This window comes from Rattus norvegicus, chromosome 14, assembly GCF_021556685.1.
Source record: "Rattus norvegicus strain SHRSP/BbbUtx chromosome 14, alternate assembly SHRSP_T2T, whole genome shotgun sequence".
Taxonomy (NCBI): domain Eukaryota; kingdom Metazoa; phylum Chordata; class Mammalia; order Rodentia; family Muridae; genus Rattus; species Rattus norvegicus.
The window spans coordinates 67,189,712-67,208,424 of NC_141547.1; the positions used below are offsets into that span (position 1 = coordinate 67,189,712).

The following is an 18,713-nucleotide window of genomic DNA, read 5'->3' on the forward strand; positions in this document are numbered from 1 at the left end:
GTTAGGTAGCACACTCCCCAAATGATAATTAATGTTTCCTCCCGTCAGAACACATATGACACTAGACCAATATGAAGGGTGGAGTAAGCTTCCCCGTTAACAGCCATACGATGCTTCTGTTGGATAAATGCATTATTCACCAAACGGAAACAGATAGTCTCAGAAATGTGTCCTCGTGCAAGGTTTCAGAAAGCAATGAGGCATCTTTGGCCTCTTACTCTGTACTTCTCAGGTTCAAAAAAATACATGTAATCAATCTTATTTCAGTTTGTGCATAAGTAAAAGCAAGTCCAACTATTTGCTGTTGGTCAATAGAGAACAGCATAGCACACAGAAGGAGTAACACCACTTGAAGGGTCTTATGTTGTCTAATCCTAGGAACACAGTACAAGGATCCAAGGTTCCCTTTCATTTGACTGATATTAATTTTAGTACACACACTATTTGCGTTGTGTGTCTATTTCTTCTGCTTTCCCCCTTCCCAGACAGAAGGAAAAAAAATAAGACTGTACAATAATGCTTGGTAATCAGACAAAGGCAGTGGCTGTTGCTAATTTTCATGTAACTGTAGCTTTCAGTCCTAAGGGAAATGTCTCATGAAGTGAGAAATTACCTGAACAACGGAATTTCTTGCTTTTGATCTGTCCAATTCTTTTGTTAGCCAGGCGGCGGGGACTGGTGCAACGGGCACCGCTGGTCTCAATTGGGTTGGTGTGGAGATAATCCGCTAGCCACTTGAGATGGCAGTCACAAATGAAAGGATTCTGGGCCAAATGCCTTTCAGAAACACAGCAGAAGAGTTTTATACACTACTTGCATGGGACTCGGCTCGCACATTCACAGTGAGAGTAACCGGCATTGTACTCTGTCCAAATTTTGCATACATACATAGTTTGGATGGCTCTGAGAGCTGAGAAGGTGCCCTTGGCAACAGTCTGAAGCTTATTGTCGTATAAGGAGAGAAGGTTCAAGTTGTGCAGGTCCTGAAAAGCATCTACCCGAAGGCAGTTTATCTTGTTGGCATTCAATAATCTGTTTGATCAAATAGTCATAAAATTAAAGTGTGGCATCTCATTAAGTCGCCTGTAGTATAGCCCTTCTGGAGGAAACCTGAGAAATGCATTTAATCCCAATATCAACTTTATAAATCTAATAATGATGTAGGCACTACAGGTTGGAGCTTGAGGGGCTACATGAAAAAGCAAGTCAGATGGTCAAATGGACAGAAATCTAGTTCTACCATAAATGGATTCAATAAATCAGATCAGAAGGCTACAAATAATGACAAAAACATAAAGCCATAGACAAAGAGAGAAGACGCTCAGCTTCTGTTGTCAAAATCAGACTAATAACAATTAACATGATTAGTATCTCCAGCCACTTTGGAGAAGTTGAGTGTCTTTCTAAAACAGCTGCCAGGGTGGTTATTATAATACATATGGGATCACGATCTACCTCCCAAGACCATGTAATAGCTCTGGTCAGAGTAAAAGACTAGATAGCCAACATCCTTCCAAACGCCCAAAGGGGCCTGTAGCTTAATCTTGGAATTCTGCACTCTCACCCTGTGGCTGTCCCAGTTTACAACTTGCTATTTTTATTAGGTCTAGATTATCTTATCCTCTCTTTAGAATTTTCTCCAAGGTGTGTGGCTTGCTAGTCACATTGCTTCTCAGAATTCTACTAACCATAAACACGCTCCTTTCCCACCCTATACTGCTTTATATATTTTCAGGGTCATTCGGCCTTCTAATCCCCAGTTCTTTCAAGTGACTATATGTAGTCTATTTTTTAATATATATATATGTATATATATATGTATTATATATGTGTATATATATATGTGTGTGTATGCATATATATAGTTTAAATATTTTGTTATTAATGTTATCAAAGGCTGCCATTTGTACCCAGGATGTCATGGGTTTTTGTGTATTTTGTTCCCTACTATTTTATACACGTCTAGGACATACTATATGCTCAAATGTATCTGCTGACACATGACTACCTCACAACCCTCCCGGATAGGAAAGTTACAGTACTACATTCAAGGTTCCAGTTGCAGTACAAATACCCATCTAAGACGTTATCATACCATCTCACTGCATCAATGCATTGTGGCAGTGTGCTTTAAAGATCATATACTGTCAGGTATTATTCATGGAGGTTAAATATAGTTACAGATGTCTGTGTCTTACCACTGGTGCAATACATCTTTTCCAGAATACAATTTCTACCTAAGCAGACTCTCCTGCCTCTGTGACTTCCTAAGCACAGTGTGTGCTGCTACAGATTCCATTACCTGGTTCAAGCTGAGAGCACATACCTCTAAACCCAGCTTCGCCATTTTTGCAGTACCTTTTTAATATTCTTTGTCTCTACGTTGTTATTTTATTTGGGGCATTAAAACATCTAATAGCTTGAAATTATCTGCCATGCGGTTTGGGTAATTCTCATGTAATGTAATGAGTATGTGTTCTCAATTGACAATGACAACAAAAATATTTACAGCAAACACAGTTTTGAATTTCACTTGCTTGATATTTACATTCTTTATGAATATGTCAGGCTGTGGTGTTATGATCCTGTTTTCTGTGCTCTGTGCTCTCTCATGAGGAGCTGAAGTCTGGGGCTTCTTTACAGTGCACCAAAAAGTTGCCTAAAGGCCCTGGAGCAATGTTTTGGATCTGGGGTGGGAGGTTTGAATTGGGAGAAAGGTTCAAGACGTACACTTCCCCATCTTTGCAACAATACAAGCAATGCTGATAATGTTCTTTAATTCATAAATTGATGGAATAAAGGAGTTGGGAAATAAAAAAAAATAAAGATGAGGAAATGGATGAAGACGTTGAAGACAGTTGTTTCTGTGTACTCATTTTAGAACAACAGGATTGAAGAGTACAGACACAACAGCAGTCAGTTCCTTAGGTTTTTAGTATTCATTAACTCCCGTCTGTTTTAACAAAGCTAAAAATTTTCACTTCATAATGTTCCTGGCTATGGGCAAAAAAATTAGGGTAGCTTTTTTCTTTCTTTCTTTTTTTTTTTTTAAATTCTGGAAGACTGAAAAATGGGTAGTTCTTGAGAGTTGGGAGATGGGCTATTAAAAACAGTGGCTTTATCAAGAAGGTTCTCTTCAGATCTTTATGCTTTCCTCACACATTTGTCACTGTCCCTGTAGATAAGTGCGTTTTGAGTGTTGATGGGAAAGAGAGCAACGGTGGGGACAATAGTTGAGGATCCTGGGCATTGAGAGTATTCTTGGAAGATAAGGATGTGGTAACTACTTAGCAATATTTGAAGATCGCACCAGGCTCTATCTACAGTGTGGAAGCATGTATAGACTAAGTGGAATGGTTTTTCTAGAATGGAGGGGGTCACAGACAACTCAATAAAGAGCAATCAGGAGACTGCCCCCACCCCATGCTTCACTGTGCCTGTGCCTGTGTTTGAAGAACTAGCCCTGGAGTGTGTGCTCTTCAATCTTCTGTGGTAACGGACTGATGAATTCATCCCGTCTCTCTAGCTCTACCTCAGCTACTACTAACATCAGAACAGAGAGCCTTTATGGCGTGCATATAGCTACAGAACCTCTCCACAATGGGGCAGCCAAAACACAGTCATTATTTTATTAGGGAGAGAAATGTCTTAGATACCTCTCAATAGTTGTGCCTTCATAGAAATAGCTATTGTCAAGGTTACCAGTGCTACATTTGTCATTTTTATGTCATTACACTGTTTCATTTTGGATCGAAGACTCAAGACAATTAAGAGATTTAAAAAAGACATTAATATTAGGTTCCATAGATCCACAGTAATCAAATACTTACAGTAGCTGTAAGGAAAACAGTCCTTCAAATAAACTTTTTGGGAGTTCTGTGATTTTATTTCCATACAGGACACTAAAATAATTATATAAAAATGAGAATTAAACAAGCCTAATTAGTTCATGTAATATATATACACATATTTATTTATTTACTATAAATACATACATACATACATACTCACATACATGACACACATATGCTTAAGGAATTTATTAAGCACTTAATATATCATCGAAGCGAAAATGAATAAGCTAAAAAATGCCTGAGTATAGATAATATATAGGTTTACTTACATAATTTTGGATACATAGAAAATAGATTAATAGAACTATATAATTCACAATTTATTCAACCTTTTGTGAAAATAGTACTTGTCAATTTGAAATATTTTCTGCATACAACCCCCCACACACATATGCAGGCAGTCAGAGCACGGTATATGCAGTAAAGATCAGTTAGCATAGAACCTATTGCTCATAAAATGAGTGATTTCAGGCTCCTAACACTGATCGATAAATAGGAAACCAAATAAGGCCAGGAACTTAAAAAGGAAATGATATAATTTTATGTATGAGAAATATAAGATCTGGAAAAATAATCATTATAAATATGACTTGAAAACTTTTCCAGTGTGTACTTCTCCTCCGTCAAGTGTGAAGTGGAATGCACCAGCAGGACACTGACTTCTGAGTGCACATCAAGTGAGGATATTATGGGAAAGGACCTTGACTTAGTCAAGTCAGCGCATCTGCTGCCTAGCACAGGTGTTAGGTGTTCTGGTATTGGACTGACGCGTGAAATGATGATAAATTAGCTGAGAATAATGAAGGAACATATTTTGAAGCTGGGGTGAAACAGTGGTGGAAAGAACAAAACGGATCTGAATGAAAATAAGGGAAAGACCTTTAAGTGTTAACGATGGGTTCCCAACAATGTTTATGATAGCATCTAAATTAGAGTATAAGAAAAATGTGTAGAAATTAAAAGATATTCTTAGGGGACATTTGACTATATATATATAAAAAATCATAGGTGTATTCATTCAAGTTTCAAGCATATGGCTCAAGACACTCTTTCAATATCTGGTTAAGTAAATAACCCCGATAACATACATATGTATAAAATTGTAACCCTGCATAATTTGAAAGACAAGAAAATTATATTCAAATATCTATCCCAAATACCAGAATGATAATTTGTGAAATATACAGTTTATATGGCTAAAAATTAAAGATCGAAAGATATTTAGTAACATTGAAGCACTTACAATACAAGGCTAGGTATTTGAAATGTAGGCCATTTTATTAACAATACTATATAAATTTTCTTTGGAAGTATGTGCACATAAATTTACAACTGAAGCAGAAAGTGGGAAGTAGAGGTTATTTGAATGGAATATATGTATGTATATAAATGTGTGTATATATATGTATATATATATATATATATATATTTGTACATTTCCTACAATAAATTTCCGGCAAAATTATGAGTAGAAACACATTATTTGGAAAAAGAATAGATGAGAGTATTGATACATAAATGAAAAGCTGAAAATTTGAGTTTAAATACATAATTTACTCTACATAGGACAAACATACAGTGGGAGAGATTACTAGAGTGAAGGAAAAACTGTTCCCCTTTTAAGATGTCAGAGGGAGTTGGGATGTATTACAAAGTAGGAAGAAAACACTTAAAGGAATAAAGCACGGTGCTACATAGCATAGGGGCGCAGCCCATTTATTCAAATTCCAGTGTTACAGCTTTAAAGCACACATGAAAGGTCGCTTATATAGACTATAGATATAGTTTCCTTTAGAGAAGCAAATCAATTAGAAAAGAAACGATTTTTTTTTAAAAAAAATCAAAGAACAAAAGAAAAAATGCTATACTGTTAGAGTTTGAAGAGGAGATTAAGAAAGGAAAAAGGGTAAATGTATGCTTCAAGGTCAAGAATAAAAGAAAGCAGTAGGGGACACAAGTAGGCAGATTAGGATGACATCAGCTCACCCTATTTAATTAAATTAAACCATCTAACAATAGCCACTGTGCCACTGCGTGTGCCAGCAACTTTGCTAGACTGTAAGCATGGTACCCACTTTAATTAAATTCAAGCGGTATGCTACAAATGTCTGTGGTCTGCCAACATACAGCTGATAGGGCCAGGTTTAGTGGGTTTTATAGCCAAAGAACAATCCAAGGTGTAATTTTGAAAACTGCATTTTATATTTTTAAATTCTCTGATGTTTAAAAATCAACAAATATATTCACCAATTGTGAGAGTTTCACTTTAAGAAGAAATCAAAAGGTGAGTCATTTATGAATGTGTTCAGTTGGGGCTTTTGCTTAAAGAAGGCAGAGATGTAACTAAGGTGCTCTGGTTAGAAGTAATGTCATGTTTGTATCATAGAACCATTCTCTTTCTCAAAAAAAAAAACATTTTGACTTTTAAAGGATCATGTTACAAAATCCGTAAATTAATATTGTTAGTAGCAGATAGAATAGGAGGAACTCAGCAATGACACAGGAAACATACCAGTGAGATGTTCCCGGTATATGGTTTATCAACTGTAAATGCTACTAGTTATCAAATATTAAATAACCTATGAATGAGATTTCTAGATTTCTCTACAAAAATGTATTATCATTCCAGGGCAAGGTCCAGTGGGGTCTCTCTCTCTGTGTGTGTGCGTGTGTGTGTGTGTGTGCGTGTGTGTGTGTGTGTGTGTGTGTGTGTGTGTGTGTGTGCGCGCGCGCTCAGCACAGAGTCCAACATCAAGTATCGTTGGATGCTTGGTAACTCCCACCTATGAGTGTTTAGAGACATGGTGACTCACACTACCAGGATGTCTCTCATAGAGCTGCGTGGCTGTTCTGCCAGCACCAGGGATCCTCCTGCCCCTACCTATAGAAAGTTGGGGTTACAGATAAAGTCACTTCTTGGACATAGCAACTGTGAAGATAGGAGCAGCTGAGACATCAGACAAAATTATCAAAAGCCAAGTCAAGAAAATCACACACACACAAAAAAATAGATAAAAACGATGGAAAGACAAGTCATAAAATATAAAGTGCAAGAAGGCCATTTAGAATTCTTTCCTATGCTTTACTTTTGCAATATTTTTGATTTGAGAATTTTGTACAGTATATTTTGATCACATTTGCTCCCTCCCCCAACTCCTCTCAAACCCACTTTTCTTTCCCAAACATTGGGTCTTCTTCTCTTTTTATTTCTTTTTTTTTTTAAATTTTGTTTTGTTTTCTTAACTTTAAACCCCTCAAGTATACCTTTGGATGTGTGGACTCCATGGGGCCCGGGAAAACTACCGGGGACTGCACATTTAAAGTAAATGGATGGAGTGGCAAGGATGCTTTTTAAAAGGAAAAGAACTAAAAAGAGAAACTGGAAGAAAACACATAGAAACAGACAGACAGACAGACAGACAGACAGACAGACAGACACACACACACACACACACACTGATACACACCATGAATGTGTGTGGATTTCCTCCCACAAGATTAAAGGGAGAAACAAACTACAGAGAGCAGTAGTATTCCATCTAGTACGCTTGCCCTCAAAGTAACTTTTATGCATTATAGAAATTTTAGTGTTACAGTAAGAGAAACAAAATTTTATGTGATAGTGAGATGACTCAGTAAGTCAGAGTGCTGATGTCAGTTATCCCTGGGGGCCACAGGTGAAAGGAAAGAATGAACATCTACAATTTGTCCTCTCCTCTCCACTCAGGCACAAAAGCACACATACAAACATCAATAAATAAATGCAAAATGTAGTAGTTTTTTGTTCCCAAGGAAAAGAAATCATTCAATTAGTGTATGATTTTAAAAGATACTGTGCCAATAATACATTTCCTATTGTATTAATATGTAGGAGTGTAGTATATACTAAGTATTAATGTTAATAATAGTAAATACTATTGTACATATTAAGGGGCCTTAAAATAAATCTTTGCACAAATCAAGCCTAATTGTCTCTAAGACATGCAATATTTTGGTAATTAAATATCAAATTTAAGTTGTTTTTGTTTTAATGGAAGTTCTATAGAGGTGCCAACATATTGTTTAAACCATTTTTACATCTTCAGTAGATATACTAGTCAAATTAACATATCTATCTATCTACAAATAAAATTGCAGAAAGATATTAAAAGATGAGGTATAAAAAACTTGTATAAACATATTTTTCTTTACTTATTGAAAGTTTCTACAGGAAAGAAGGAGGAAGGGTCTGGCTTCTGAAACCTGAGAAGCTGGCAACAATTTATTATCAGTGGAACAAGTAAGAAAATTAGTAAGCTAGACTCTACAGTCATTTTATAAAAAAACCAAAAGGTTATTTTACTTGATACACTCTGAAAACTTTTCATAAGTAGAAATAATGGTAACCTTTAATAACTTATTTTAGCCCGTTTCTAATATGCATAGTTCTCTTCCTGAAACTCTTCTTGACCTTCACAGCTAATGCTTATTATGAGACTCCATCGGAGGGGAAATCCTCCTGTAATGAAAGAGGATGAAAGGCTGGCTCCCAGGCCTCACTTACTCTCAGCAAACTCGGACTTCAGCATTCTAAATGGGCCAATGTTGTGCTGAGATACATGAAGCTATAGACTGAGACATAAATCTAGAGTTGTCTGGAGGACTTCAAAATGCCTGTCCTGACACTCCAGCTGGATTAGAAGTAATCCCCCAAAGGAACTGCTCTCCTTCCTTTAAAAACAAGAGTTAAAACACATACACACGCACACACACACACACACACACACACACACACACACACACACACACACAATTTCTACCCTAAAAATTGGCTAGTGTTCACGATAGACAGTGGGTCTCTGAGATGATGAAATTCATCCTTGGTTATTTAGAAAATTTTGGATCCCCTCTGTAAAACCGTGTCTACTTACAGGGAATTCAGAGAACGCAGTCCTTGGAAGGCATCTGGAGCAAGTTCCGAGATCTGGTTATTACTCAGGTCTCTACAATCAGAAATAAGGCTGGGTTAAATGAAATAGGATGCCATAGCGATTGGCTAGACAAGAGCATTTACTTTCCATGTTGTCTATGACGACACAAAGACACACATACAACTTTCAAACTGAAACATCAGAGAATCGGGAAATTTAAGGATGGATCATACTCAGTGAGTCAACTACTGTCCATTTGCTTAAGTTATTAGTAAGGACGGCATCTTTAGACGATAGTATACCAACGATGTCATGACCATTTCTTGTGGGAATCAATAAACTAAATTACAGTGAACATTAAAAATTACAAGGTTTCACTAGTAAGATTAAAGTGCTGTCATACAGCGGGCAATCGGACTGTCATTAAGCTGCCAATCTCTTCAATGGCTGTGCTTAATCATTCCTGCAGTCTTGACCTACATAATTTAAAAAATGACATATCATTGCACGGCCCTGTTAACTCACAGTCGTCGAAGCTTTTTGTATGGTGAGAATGCTCCTGGAGGGATGACCCTTATGGAGTTCTGTTCCAAACGTCTGCGATGAAAAAAGAAACACACATTGTTTAGAAGGAAAAGTAAAATTCTAAGACACATTATACTCAAACATGAGATTCATATCAGGAAGGGAAGTTAGTATTTTTTATGAGGGATCTTTTCTTCTTTTCCTCTAAAAATCAGTGCTAAAATTAAACGTGCTGCCCTTAAATGCGAAACAAGATTGGAACAAAAATGGAGGTAGTAATTATAAAAGTACTGCCCAGCCACTAACCAGTCACGGGTGGGTCAGAGGATTCCTTACAGGGGGAAGCATGTGTAGAAAATAGGGCATGTATTTTAATAAACCATAAGTAAAGGGGATATACAAAGGCATTGGATTTAGATATAAAATATATTTTCACAATAACTATTGGTTCAAAAATGAAGTTAATGCCCTATATTGAATTTATAAACCTCTACCCTCTAAAGAAAGCACACACCACGAGTTGAAAAGCCTACAATGCTCACACAATGAACTGTGGAGCTATTTATGAGGCACAATCCTAAATTCTAACTCGATACATGATAGAGATCTCTTCAGTAAACAACGCATATCTGCTAATTTGATATGGGACTACTACAAGAAAAATCTTTCCAGAAATTGCAGCCAAACACAGGTGGAATGTTTTTACAATGTGATAAAAATCAAAGTAAATTTACCTCTCGGGCACTGTCTGCTCTAAGCTTCTGCTTTGTGAGAAATATGAGAAATGCATACCCAGCCACTAAACCCACAAAAGAGGAGGCCTAACCCAGTCACTTAGTAAATGCTTTTGTTCATCAAAATTATTTCTCATCTTTGTTCTCTCCATATCAGAACTTAAGAGCCTTACTTTGTAGTTACGTTCTGGATTCTTGAGAATGGACGCCAGTCCCAGTTGGGATAGGAGTAGTCACTGAGAGGAGCTGGTCAAAGACTGAAGCATCCAGAGGAAAATCCAAAGTGTATTTGTTCTCTGTTTTAGGGAATAGCCCCAGAAGCCACCTCCCTGGAACCCTACTTTCAGCTCCTGCCAGAGGTAGTACTTCCTTATTTTTAAATTATTTTAATTTCTTTAGCCTCTGCAGAATTGTAGCTAAGTAGAAATTTTACTCTGTGTTACTTTCCTACACATTTCAGGAAGTTCTTGCATGTTAAATTCTTATATTAAATGCCTGGAATACATATTTTCCTATCTCAGTTTAAAAATAAATACACATATATATTTACTCGCCGAAGATATATATGTCATATGTTCATATGCATATACACATGTGCAAACATGTTTTCTCATATGTAACTATGTATAGAGATATATGGAAGTATGCATATACATGCATATATATTTTTATATTTGCATATACATATTTTATTCTTGTATTCTAAGGAACAGATTTATCTCAGAAGACAGGAAACCATTCGTATTAATAAATATAGTTTAGGACCAGGAGAGAAGGCTCAGTGTGAAGTTTTCTACTCTACACACATGAAGACCTGACCTCTGGTCCCTAGCAGATGTGTATGCAGTGGCCTGTGGTGTCTTAGGTCTGCAACCCCAGTGCTGGAGAGATGGGAGAGAGGAGCATATACCCAGGTTCATGTTGGCCGGCCATTTTAGTTGAGTCTTGAATTTGAGACTGGTCCTGCTAAGACTGAACCCCCAGTGAACTAGATTGTTGGGGGGAGGGTGGCAATGGGGGGAGGATGGGGAGGGGAACATCGATAAGAAAGGGGAGGGGGGAGGGGGATGTTTGCCCGGAAACCGGGAAAGGGAATAACACTCGAAATGTATATAAGAAATACTCAAGTTAATAAAAAAATAAATAAAAAAAAAGTTATGTCTCAAAAGAGAAGAAGCTGGCCAGGGACTAGGGAGATGTCTCAGTGATGAACATTTCATACTTATCTGTCAGAAGACCTGTGTTGAGTTGCGTGCACACATGTGAGGTGACTCACAACTGTTTCTCACTCTAGCCCCAGGGCATCTAATGTCTTCATCTGGACTCTGTGCATGCATGCATTAATACCCATACATACCTCCTTCACATACACACAAATAAAATTAGGGTAAATATTAAACAAATAAGTGGGAGTTAACTCAGGACAGTATATGATGTCAACTTTCTGCTAACACACATACACACACACACACATTTAGTATTTGAATTATTTGTCTAGGTATTAAAAAAAATACTTCTCGGGGTTGGGGATTTAGCTCAGTGGTAGAGCGCTTGCCTAGGAAGCGCAAGGCCCTGGGTTCGGTCCCCAGCTCCGAAAAAAAGAACCAAAAAAAAAAAATACTTCTCAAAGGATCTAAATACAGCAAAGACTAAGTTATTTTACTGTAATAATGACCAGTGCATTTTTTAATGGTTGTTTAAAGGTCATTTTTGTTTCTGCTTTGATCTATTCTTAGAGTTAAATTACAAGAAATTTCAAATAGATAGTCAATTGCAAAAAACCTTTACAAATCCGTTAATCATAATAACATGACAATAATGAAAAAATTTGTTTATACAACTTTTCATAATACCTTGTGAAATTATTGAAACAAATGAAAATGGATCAATAACAGCACTCAGTGATTCATTTTCATAGGTAGATAGAAATCATGCTGCTTTCAAGTTGTATGGTGAGGGAAAGTATCCTGAACTTGTACATTTATCCCAACCTCTTCTATTCTTTAGTAGTATTTAAATTATCCCATGGGAAGTTTAATGCTCATTTATGATTTTTAAAGTCTAAGTACCTAGAATACTTCTAATAATTTCTAATTGCTCCAGTGGCAATTTAGCATGCTTTTTACATTTGATCTCAAAGATGATTTCATTGAAAAGTATGTATTTGTCTGCATAAATATATGCACATGGCTGTGTGCAGATGTAGATCCTTGTGCACATGGGGTGGAAGACAGTTCTGGATTCATTTGAGTTGGAGTTATGGGCAACACCCCACTTGCCACATGGCTTCTATATTTTGATATCAAGTATCCATGACTGTACTGCATGCAATCTTAACTGCTGAGCCATCTCTCTAGACCATAGGTATGTGTAGTTATGAAAAACTATCTCAATCTGTATTAAATCTCAACAAAATATTTATATTTAATCAATCACAAACAGAATAAATGATAACATAAGTTTTACAAGCCGAATATCCAATGTTATAAAAGTATAAAACAAAGAGAATACATGATGAAATTATAATAGATTTTATAAGGAAACGCAATTATACTGATGTACCAAGATGTAAATTTCCTATTGATTACAGTTTCACTTGAAACGCATGTAAGAGAACACTGAGCAGTGAATGCCAGAGACAGTGGTCTGGCTGGATTTTCCTTTCTGCTTGCTTCCTACATGGCTAAAAGGGTATTTGAGAAAGCGTGTTCTGCTCTTTACTCTCAGAAGCTAATTTTTTTTTTATCACACTGTCTCAGCAGTCCATTAAGGATAAACTCCTTCTCTAAAAGGGGAACAAGAATACCCTTGGCAGGGAATAGAGAGGCAAAGATTAAAACAGAGACTGAAGGACACCTTCAGAGCCTGCCCCACATGTGGCCCATACATATACAGCCACCCAATTAGACAAGATGGATGAAGCAAAGAAGTGCAGACCGACAGATCGCTCCTGAGAGACACAGCCAGAATACAGCAAATACAGAGGCGAATGCCAGCAGCAAACCACTGAACTGACAATAGGACCCCCGTTGAAGGAATCAGAGAAAGAACTGGAAGAGCTTGAAGGGGCTCGAGACCCCATATGTACAACAATGCCAAGCAACCAGAGCTTCCAGGGACTAAGCCACTACCTAAAGACTATACATGGACTGACCCTGGACTCTGACCTCATAGGTAGCAATGAATATCCTAGTAAGAGCACCAATGGAAGGGGAAGCCCTGGGTCCTGCTAAGACTGAACCTCCAGTGAACTAGACTGTTGGGGGGAGGGCGGCAATGGGGGGAGGGTTGGGAGGGGAACAACCATAAGGAAGGGGAGGGGGGAGGGGGATGTTTGCCCGGAAACCAAAGAATTATTATTAAGTATTAAATAAAAAAAAAGGATAAACATGATTGCATTCCTCGATCAAGAAGAGTAATTCTTAAACGAGATGACACACTGTCACTGTCACGGAGGCACAGACTCCACTAGAAAACATTTCATTTTTGTTTCATTCTTATATAATGGACAAACCACGAACTATTATGCCTTTACATATCAAACTCTCAGAGTCGTTAGACTTTGTAAAGTCAAGTGCGTTCTTTTTTACTTTATATAAAATGTAGAATACATTCACAAACCAAGCAATGTTTATATAATAGTGTGCCCCTAATAAGAAAGTGGAGAAAGCCTTTGGTCAAACCATAAATATAAGAAAGAAAAACACCAGCATTTCCAGGTTTAAAAAAATGGCAACTATATTTACATCTCTTAGTTCCGTTAGCTTCTGCTCTCTGCTTATTATATTAGAGTAGAATCTGCTGAGTTTCAAAGAGTGCACATTTGAGCCCATTGTTCCATGAAGAATCTAATTAAAACCATTTCAAGATTATGGAAACAGATAGTGTAATGGATAAGACGTATTTGCATGATTAGGATGAAGCACACCATAATTAAGAGTCTTCCAAATGTCAATCCTTGAGAAAATATGCTACATCTTCTTTTCAGGAAATAAAAACAGATTTAACGAAGTGAATAGGGGAAAATACTATGCCCTAATAATGCAAGGATGTGTCCTTTCATGTAAACTATGACTGGACCAATTTCATCCAGAGGATTTTTGTGACCAAATCCATAAAATTTTATAGTTATATACAAATATCCATATCATTTTTTATTTTATAGATTTATACATTATACTGTATTATTCCTCTTAATATATGTAATTGACGATATTGCTATTATCACTTCCTTAAAATCAGAAGGATAGTTTAGTTGTTTGCTCAGTGAGATGTGATAAGAGATTTAATTGTATTGAACAGAGAGGAGCCCCAAATCCTCACAAGGGGATTTAACCAATAAATACCTTTCTCTCCTCACTTGACCTAGCCCTGCATTTTTCACTCTTGCTGTTTTATGCTATAAATCTCAGCCCATCTGTGCTCCTTAACACCAACTGCTCATAGGAACTTCAGGCTATTAGAGATCTAAAAAGAACAAGAAGACTGCACTGCAAAGCACAGAGAAGTACCCTGTGTCACGTGATGATCTGTTGCTATGTGACATAAAACACTACACTGATTATGATGGGATAGATGTTACACATAAACTTTACAAAACACACTAGGATTGACTGTTTGAGAGATTGCTAAACTAGCTACACACACAATTATGAGATACTGAACATATTACTCTACTTCAACATTTACTTCTGATCCATTTCAATGTTTTCTCTAAGTCAATTTATCTAAAAAAAACACACACAAACTAACATTCACATGGAAATATTAAGAAGCCCTCTGTAACAGGCCCTTATATGGTTCGATGTACATAAGTACAAGGCTCTTAAAATATTCGACTTTTGTTGACTAAAAGCATGAATCGTGCACTTACACAGACTGGATTAAATCTGAATGCACCACTGTTAGGTTAGGGGCCTTACAGAAGCCAGCTTCCTTTTGCGGTTTAGCTTCAAGGTTTGAAAAGTAGTGAGAGAGAGCTTACCTCAGTGCCTTGGTAAGAACTATGGTATAAACAAAGAAACTATATTGTGTTTCCTTGTACAGACGTAGAAGAATAAAAATATGACATATACATAAATATCTGCAGGTATCCTGGTCATCGACATGCATTGTTTAGACAACAAATATGTCACCTGGTAGAATCCCTCATGTGAAATTAATATATGGGGTAAATAATGTTTCAAAATCAATGAGCAAAACAGCTATTCAAATAATTCTGTGACGATAATAAAAACAAGTATACAATTCACATCAAGATCCAAAAGCCAGCTCGTCGCACTATCTATAGTCACACTGAGTAATGTTTAGCTTTTGCTTCATTTTGGAAACTACAAAAAGTTTTGATGATACTCAGTAAGATATCAATTTGGATTGACTGTGCCTGTAATATACAGCCCAGACGCTGATTATACAAGCCGATAAAACTGACAGGTCTTCACATTTTCTCCATCTGCTTTTAACGTAAATGTCAAAAACAGCTGCCAGAGAATGGACCGTGGACTTAATGGGGAAGGGAGGGAAGGCGCAATGACTCTCTGTCTTCAGGAAGTTAAATTGCTCGGTGCAGACAAGGAGGTCTCCACACAGTAAACACTAGCATCTGAGGGCAGAGCGTAGGTTCTCTTTACACTGGGGAGTTTCTTGTCCATTACAAGGTAATTTTACAGTCAGTGCATAATATTTCTAGAATATTTAAATTTTAGCCCTGGGTTTACATTATTGACTTTCTCTATGTATACCTCCTAAAATTAACCAAGCATATTAAGACGAGAATATTATTTCTTCTCATAAGCTTTGTTGCTGGAATTTTACCAGTTTAATAAATGTTGTCTCTGCTGTTAATATAGGCCTCCTGGAGTTTGTATTTTGCATACAACTAACTTTTACCTTAGAACTGTGGTCATACTAATTGATTATCAGCCATTTCTGTCTTGAGATGGGTTGTTCCTGAGAATTATCTATTTTCTTAATCTCATTTTTTTCTGATAGCATTTTAATATACCTCTGCAACATAAACTCAATTGTTTCATAGTAGTGAAATTATCCTTATATTTGGTCTACTGACCTAAACCAGACAACAATATGCGTGAATGTGAACATGGACACCTGTGGCTATATGAGTATATCCCCCGAATGGATGTTAAATGTTGCTTGTTTGTATTCGCGTAGAGACATACCCCAATGCAAAATTACATTCAATGTGCAGTCAAGTAGCATAGAAATGTGAGGAAGATGGACTCTGTCACAATGTTAGCAAAATAAGGTTGTATTCAGACGGACAAATTGAGATTCATAATATCAAGTTTTCATTTATATCTCTATCAATCATCTAACATCTATCTATCATCTCTCTCTCTCTCTCTCCCTCTCTCTCTCTATCATCTATTTATCCATCAAACAGTTATCTCACCACCTTCCTACCATCCATCCATTTATCAACCTGTCTACAATATTATCAATACAAAAAAGGAAAAAGTCTGTTTTGTTTTGAAATAACTGGAGTCTTGGGGATAATTGTCATAAGTCAAGACATGGATTATAACTCAGATTGACTAATATTTACATTTGTAAATAACAGTTTAAATGATTTCCCTCACGAGTTACTCCAGTGTTACTTAAAGAGCAGGCTGTGCCTTCTGCTATCCTCTACCCATGCAGTGAGATCTTGCTTCAAGTACTATTTGGCTTTTAGGAAGTTCAGTTATACTGTGATCACTATTAGCATTTTGACTGTCTAGGTTCTAAACATTTACCTCTGTGGTTGATGAACTACAAACCCATGATGTAATTGTTTTTTAAAGCAGCAGCTTTGCTCTATCGGGTCTCAGATATTCTCAATTTTTATGTCAGTTTCTATTACATATTTTACATTTTTGAGTTCTGTTTCATTTGTTGTTGTCATTGTTGTCTTTAGTTTTGTTTTTGTGACATTACCCAGTTAAGGGAATCAGTCACTTTAGTGCTAGAATGACCCATTGGGATAATTCCCATTGGTACCTGCATCCAGGCGTGTCTTTATCATCCTTTAGGGTCAGTAACAAAAGTGCCTTCAGCTCCTTTCTTTATCCGTTGAGCAGTTAAGATGATTTTTATAACAAGCAAATCTATTCTGTTACTCATGTACCCAAACAATTCTCCAGTCTGATACTATCATGATTCAGCTATTCTTTAAGATTTATCCTCTGTTGGATTTTTTGGCAACTGAAATCTTTTCGTTTCACTTTCCTGGTGTTTTTTTTGTTTTTGTTTTTGTTTGGTTGGGTTTTTTTTTCACATGATTTTGTCTTTGTATAAAAGAATCCCAATTTTCTCTACAGAAAAGCAAAATTTCACACCTGAAAGGGACGTGATTCTCCCTGGCAGAATGAGGTGCTCCGCTCCAGTATTCTGAGGATGGACATCTGACTCTCATGGGATTTCCTGTTACTCTGCATAAGCTTCACTTACCTGCACTGTAAGCTCGCTGAAGGCAGTTAGCCTGTCCCTTCAACAAAAGGGCTATGCAGAGTGGTTATCTCCTATGCACACCACGTACACCATACATAGAAAGATACTAGTTCATGCACATCTTTCCTTTTTTATGGTTCTTCTCAGAGACTTTTGGGGCTTTTTAAAGCGAATCTGCTAAATTCCTGTTCTGTGTTATCACACCCATCTCTGTGCTTACTTATCTAAGGATTCTTCTGATTGTCTTACCATTTTAATATAATGCTTTTCACTTATAAAGAAACCTTCCTGCTTACAGAATTATGCCCCAGATTCTTTTGAAATTACTGTTATTGTTGTGTTAACTGTTATACAAAGTGGTTTTTTTTAAGTGTTGTGTTATATATATATATATATATATATATATATATATATATATATACATATACATATCATAGACATTAGTGCTGATTCTTTATTGGATCACCCAAAGAACATAAAAGGATAATATAAAATTCAGAGCCAAAACATGATATAGGCTACTTGTGTATAGATATAAAATAATAAATGTACTCAAAAGCCTACCAAGTCTCTAGCTGCTGAGGAGTGGTTCGTTAATATTATGAACTAAAGTAAAGTAACCTTAATCTTAGTAACTTTATAATATTTTCTTCAGCACAGGAGAATAACACCATAGTGAAAATAATTTCTCATTCAAATTATCAACTTATTTAAGATTGAGAGAAAGTGGCTTTGGGGATTGCTTGTCAGGCAAGTGTAGTTTCTCTTGCAGGGGACCAGAGCTTGGTTCCTGATACCCACTTCAGGCAGTTCACAACCACCTTAACTACGTAAGGTCTTGGCTACACTCCATGGTGGCCTATGCTCATGTAGTATACACTCAGAAAAATACAGAAAGAGACAAAAATAAACGTGAATTTTAAAAAAGTTAATAGCAAGTGAAATTGTATGCTATTCATTCACTTTATGACAAATGACATTAACTGCTGCATCATTTGTCTTCTAGTTATTTTCTCAATATTGTGAAGTATAAATATAAATTATTCTACATACTCTAAGAAATTTAACATTGCATATTTTATTCCTAAAATATATTTTAAATGTCATAATTAGAATAAAATAAATATAATGGTGATAAATAAGCAACTGAGATATTATTAAGTACATTTAATAAGCTTTATCCTGGATTTTTTTGAATATTTTTATTTGTTTTTTTACTTATTTATTTATTTTCAGAGAGT

General features: G+C 36.4%; 1 protein-coding gene across 12 annotated transcripts in view; it reads right to left on the reverse strand.

The window, feature by feature from the left end:
* The window catches only part of Slit2 (slit guidance ligand 2), a 337,724-nt gene that overhangs the window by 94,992 nt on the left and 224,019 nt on the right, over positions 1 to 18,713 (reverse strand). For all 12 annotated transcript variants that reach the window (NM_022632.2, XM_087583725.1, XM_087583727.1 and 9 more), the window contains 5 exon segments: positions 614 to 777; positions 889 to 1,032; positions 3,831 to 3,902; positions 8,765 to 8,836; positions 9,290 to 9,361. In NM_022632.2, coding sequence (NP_072154.2) covers positions 614 to 777; positions 889 to 1,032; positions 3,831 to 3,902; positions 8,765 to 8,836; positions 9,290 to 9,361 — 524 coding nt within the window.